The 5,509-nt window shown below is 54.0% G+C and overlaps 1 protein-coding gene across 1 annotated transcript; it reads right to left on the minus strand.

The window, feature by feature from the left end:
- Window positions 1-2,724: 2,724 nt before the first annotated feature.
- RNF223 (ring finger protein 223) lies at window positions 2,725-3,935 on the minus strand (the record flags this gene model as incomplete). Its single annotated transcript, XM_082295573.1, has 2 exons — window positions 2,725-3,572; window positions 3,884-3,935. 2 exons carry the CDS (start codon window positions 3,933-3,935, stop codon window positions 2,725-2,727), a joined length of 900 nt encoding a protein of 299 aa, XP_082151699.1.
- Between the last annotated feature and the right edge of the window lie 1,574 nt (window positions 3,936-5,509).

The raw sequence follows: 5,509 nt of genomic DNA on the forward strand, positions 1-5,509 counted from the left end.
AGCAGTTTTAGGGTTTGAAATTCAGTGCCTGAACCCCCAGAGCAGTTTTGGGGTCTGAGGGACAATCCTGAACCCCCAGAGCAGTTTTGGGGTCTGAAGTGCAGCCTGAAGCCCCAGAGCAGCCCCAGGGCTGGTGCTGAATCCCTCCTGCATCCCTGGAACGGGATGGAGCCCGCATTTCTGGGATGTCAGTGCCAAACCCAAGGGCTGGACACCCCCCACATCCCTGGGCTGGAATTCCTGGCTGATTTTCCCTCTCCCTGCTCCCAGGGTCAGAACTGTTTGTTTTTATTGCACTTTTAATAAATGTCAGATATTCCCAAGGGGTTTTTTTTCCCATTTCTTTGAAGTAGGTTGGGGTTTTGGGATGGGTTTTTTCCCCATGCCACATCCTGGATGTCCCCATGGCCGAATTCTGCTGTCCAGGGATTTGTTTTCCCTCCTTTTCCCCCTTCCCTGGACTCTCCAGGAGTGGGAGGTTGAGCTGAACCTCCAGCCTTTATTTCCAAGGACGTGGAAAGCTGGGAATGTGCAGAGACACAACATCCCTGAGGATGCTGTGATGGAAAACTGGGAATTGTTGGAATTGTGAGAACACCACAGCCCCTTTTCCATGGGAAGATGGATTTGGTGAGGCTGGGATTGTTCCTTCCCTCTCCCCTGGTCTCCTCAGAGGGAGGTGCTGATGAAGATGGAATGATAAATCCCTCCCAAGGATTTGGGCTGATCCCAAATTATTGAGGAAAAATGGAAGTGCCTTCTCCAGCTGAAGCCTCGGTGAGTTCCTTTTCCCACTGAATTTGGTGCTGGGAATGCTCCCTTTCCTTGGGAAGCACAGGGAATGGGTGGGATGATACCCCTCAGGATTCCTGGCAAGCCCAGGGATTTTGGCAGGAGATTTTCCAGTGCCTGGAGCCATTTCTGTCGCTGACACCTGCCCAGTTTTCCACAAAAATTCCACACAGCACCAACTCGAGCTACTCCTGCCATTCCTTCAGCCCTTTTTTATTCCAGATTAGATTTTGTTTTTGCTGGAAAAGGAGACTGGAAGCATCAGTCAGCTGGGAAAGGTGAAGAGGTTTTGCAGCTTCTCATTTTCCAGGTTAAATTAGGGAAGCACAGAGGGAATTCTCAGTTGGGACAATGGGAGAAAGTGTGAATTTTCAGGATAAAGCTGCAGGCTCACAGTGACCTGGGAATGCAGCTGGAATTGCAAGGGAAAAGGGATAACAGGGAGTCATTCCACACAGGGACACCTTGAATTGTAGAAAACATAATTTAATCCATCCCAGTGTGATCCTTGCACACAATACTGCATAAAAACATGGAATTGGGAGCCAGCATCACCAGGAATTCCCTGGGAATCACTGGCACATCCCTGGTTCAATAAAAAGGAATGTCAGCCATTGGCCTGGTCCCAATACTGACACTTTGGAAGATGAGGAAGGAAAAGCTGTCCAAAAAAAAAAAAAAAAAAAAAAAAAGGGAATTTTTTGGCAACAGCGAGAAGTTTGGGGGAGGTTTGGTGATGTGGTGACTCCAGGCTCTGCTGGGTTTGTGCCTCTCAGAGCTCAGCCCTGGGTATAAAATCACCTTCCAGCTGGGAATGAAGGATTTTTAAGCATCTTCTTGGGAAAAACGAGTGGAATGGGTGCTGGGTTCTGTGGGAATGCTCGTGGGGATGGGGCCGGGGCTGTCAGCAGGAGGCAGCAGCTCCACCTCCAGCACCACAGGAACCTTCCCAGCCTGTGGAATGTGGGTGTTTCCCTTCTGTTTATCCAGCTCGGACGTGTCCTCGCCCTCCCCATCCCAGCTCCTCACGGGAATAATCATGGAGCTGCTCCAGTTGGCAGAAAATATTCCTTTATTCCCTCGGGAGCTCGAGGAACGGCGCTTCCCGCTGCCACGGGGCATCCAGCTCTGTGCCACTCCTGGAAAAAAAACCTCTCCGTGCATTTCCCAGCCCCGGTTTCCATGGAGAGGTGGCAGCGGGATGCGGAGGGAACCTTCCAGAGGCACAGGAGTGTGGGGAGAGCGGGATGTGGGGTCTGCCAGCAATCCAAGGAATGCAGCAGCTCTTGTTCGTCATCCCCGCGGTGGGGATGGAGCCGGGCAGATCCAGGAGCTCCTGGTGCTGCTGGAAAGGGATTCTGTCACAGGTCCTGTCAGGGCAGCAGGTCCTGTTCCTCGTCCTGGAGCAGATCCAGAGGCTCCTGGCCCTACTGGAAGGGGGGCTGTGTGACAGAAGCTGTCAGAGCAGCAGGTTCTGTTCCTGTTCCTCATTCCTGAGCAGATCCTGGTGCTACTGGAAGAGGGTTGTATCCCAGATCCTTTCAGAAGAGCAGGTCCTGTCCCTATTCCTCATCCCTGAGCAGATCCAGGGGCTCTGGCACCACTGCTGGAAAAGGGTTTTGTCCCAGAAGCTGTCCAGAGCAGCAGGTTCTGTCCTGTGTCCCCACTGAGCTGAGCAGATCCAGGGACTCCTGGTGCTGCTGGAAAGGGGATTTGTCCCAGGTCCTGTCCCAGCAGCAGGTTCTGTCCCTGCTCCTCACCCCTGAGCACATCCAGGGGCTCTGGCACTACTGGAAAGGGATTTTTGTCACAGGTCCTGTCCCTGTTCCTCACCCCTGAGCACACCCAGGAGCTCTGGCACTACTGGAAGGGGATTTTATCACAGGTCCTGTCCCTGTTCCTCACCCCTGAGCACATCCAGGAGCTCTGGCACTACTGGAAGGGCGGCTGTGTGACCGAAGCCGCCGCCGTGGTGGCTTTGGGGGGCAGGTACTCGGGCCTGCTCATGGCCACAGTCCTGGTGAAGCAGCGCAGGTTGCCCGTCTTGAGCGCGCACTGCACGGGCCACAGGATGATGCAGAAGAGGATGATGATGAGGGCCGAGAGCAGCACGATGCGCTTCCAGTCGTCGCACAGGTCGCAGCGGGACAGCCTCCCCGCCAGCCCCGTGGGAGGAGCCTCGGTGCTCTCGGGTTTGCTCATGGCCACGTCGATGGAGATGCACGACTCGGGGTTCTCGGGGTCGTCGGAGGCGCGCCGGCAGCACAGCTTGGTGCCCTCCATCCACAGCACCTTCTCCTGCTGCAGCTCCGGGGGCAGCGTGGCCAGCAGCTCCTTGCTGGTCTCCAGGGCTGGAGCTCCTTCCTGGGGGATGTTGGTGAGCTGCCTGCAGAAGGGGCAGGGCAGCAGGTCCTCGGGCTGGTTGGGCGGCAGCCCCGTGCTCAGGCGGGCCACGCATTCCAGGCAGAACACGTGGGAGCACTGCAGCAGTTTGGGGGTCTTGAAGGTGTTGTCGTAGGTGTTGAAGCAGATGGAGCATTCCACGGGCGAGGTTGGCTTGGGAGAGGTGGGATTTGGAGAGCTGGGAGAGCCCGTGGGGGATCTGCCTTTCCTTTTGCCATCTGTGGGGGAGGTGACGACGATGGGGCTGATGGGGATGGGGATTTCTCCTGGAGACGCCGGCACGGGGCTGGTGGGAGACTCCGGAGTGCTGGAGTGCCACAGCTGGGAGAAGCAGGACATGATGGAGCCCCCGGAGAGGAGCAGAGCCCTGGGAGACTCTGGAAGAGAAGGAAAGCACAGGATTTCTTTTAAACCACGTGGAAACACCGGCTCTGGGCTCAACCCCTTAAAGGAACAAAGAGCGCTTTGTGACTTCCACTGCATCCTGAGCCTGGAGCAGAGCTGGGAAGGACACAGGGAACCTCTGGGAAGCTTGGAAGGTGAAGTCAAACCTGCAGAGAGCCAAGGAACCCGCAGAGATCCCCCACCAAGCCCTTCCCACCAGAGCACCGCTGGAATGGCAGAGATGGGAGCGACATTCCCACCACATTCCTCCCTCTGGGGCAGAAAAAACACAAGGTGGACCTACCCCGGGTGGTGCTCCCCGGCACCTGAGCAGGGAGGAGAGCAGAAGATTCCATGAGGGAATCTCTAAGTCTGGGAGGCCCTCAGGGATTATGGAGCATGAGGCAGGCCTAAGAGACAGATAACACCGTTCAGTGGGGAGATAACGGGGGGAAAGGCTCTTTGGGGAGCTTTGTGCCGTGATCCCGGCTCCTGGGAGCTGCCCAGGGCCATCCAAGGATGCTGGAATCCCGGGAGAAGCCCAGGAGAAGGGGGAAACACCATTTTTGCCTGCCAAAGTTGTGGAATCCTCAGCCTGAAGCTGCAGCTCTGCGCTGTCCCCGTGCCACAGCAAGGAGGAAATGGCCTTGGTGGCAGAGCCGGGGGAATTCTCCGCTGGTTCCCGGTGTGTTTTCCCAAGGGAAAGGCGGCTCTTCCCTATGCCCAGCCCTGCAGCGGAGCCAGCGCCGTGTGCTGGGTGTGCAGGAGCCCCCAATCCCAGAAAATCGGGTTACGAACAACTCCTGTCCCTTCTTCCCCCTCAGGATCACCCGAAATGTGGGTTGTTTTAGACAACACCTGCAGCTCCAGCTGCATCCAGACCCAACTTTTCAGCTCCTTTACCCGAAAGCAGGAGGAAATTCCTGGTGACAGCCCCGGTGCTGGATGCCCGGGGAACATTTTTTTGGGATGTGTCACGGAACGAGCCCGGCTTGATCCTCCCTGCCGGGAGATTTGCCCGTGACAAGGCAGCGATGCTCAGGTGGCTGCTGTAATTACAGCCCTGCGCTCAGAGCCTCCACATCCCAGCATTTAAAGCTTAATTTCGGCGGTCAGAAACACCAAATATTCCCCACATTCCACAGGGAAAAAATCCCCATTATTGAAGGATGAAGAGTTCATCCTCCTCCCCTCAGAGCCAGAGCTGTGCCACCCTTCAGAACTTCCTTTTTTGTGCTTCTCTTCATTTAAATATGGATTTTTTGGGGGGGAGGGGGTGCAGCTTCTCCTGGAGTTAAATTTTGTGCATTTTGCAGCGAGTTTTAATGGGTTTTGATGTTTTTTTTTTCTTTTTTCCTGCCTGTGTGTGCTGTAGCACAGCCTGGCAGATGCTGATGAATTACAAATCCGAGCCCAAGCTGGCACAAAGATGAGGAAAACCTGTGGGGTTTTTTTTCTTTTTTTCTTCTCTTTTCTTGACTAAATCTTCCCTTTTGCAGAACTCCACCCCCTAAGCCCAGGTTTTTTGCAGTTCCTGAGGGTTTTTTAGGAATTCTGAGCAGCAAACCAGTGGCACAAGGGAAGCTGAGAAAGGGAGAAGCCTTGGCTTGCTCAAGCTCTCGTTTCACAATCTGAATTATGAAATTAAAGCTGCTCTCACGAGGTTTTTACTGGTCTGGGCTATGTCAGCTCCACCACAGCAAAATCCTGAGAGCAAACTCAAAGTTTACTCCAAAATTTGCTTTTAAATAAAGATCCAAACTTTCCCCCACGTTCCCCATATTTGCTAAATACGATTGTGACCTTACAGAAGCTTCTTAGTTTTAATAGATTGAGATTCTACTTATTTTTATGATTTTATTCTATTTGTTCTATTTTATACCTTTTGTTTGATACTTTGATTTTTGGGATTCTGTGGGCCCTGGATCAG

The sequence above is a fragment of the Coloeus monedula genome (genome assembly GCF_965178545.1).
Source record: "Coloeus monedula genome assembly, chromosome: 22".
Lineage (NCBI taxonomy): Eukaryota > Metazoa > Chordata > Aves > Passeriformes > Corvidae > Coloeus > Coloeus monedula.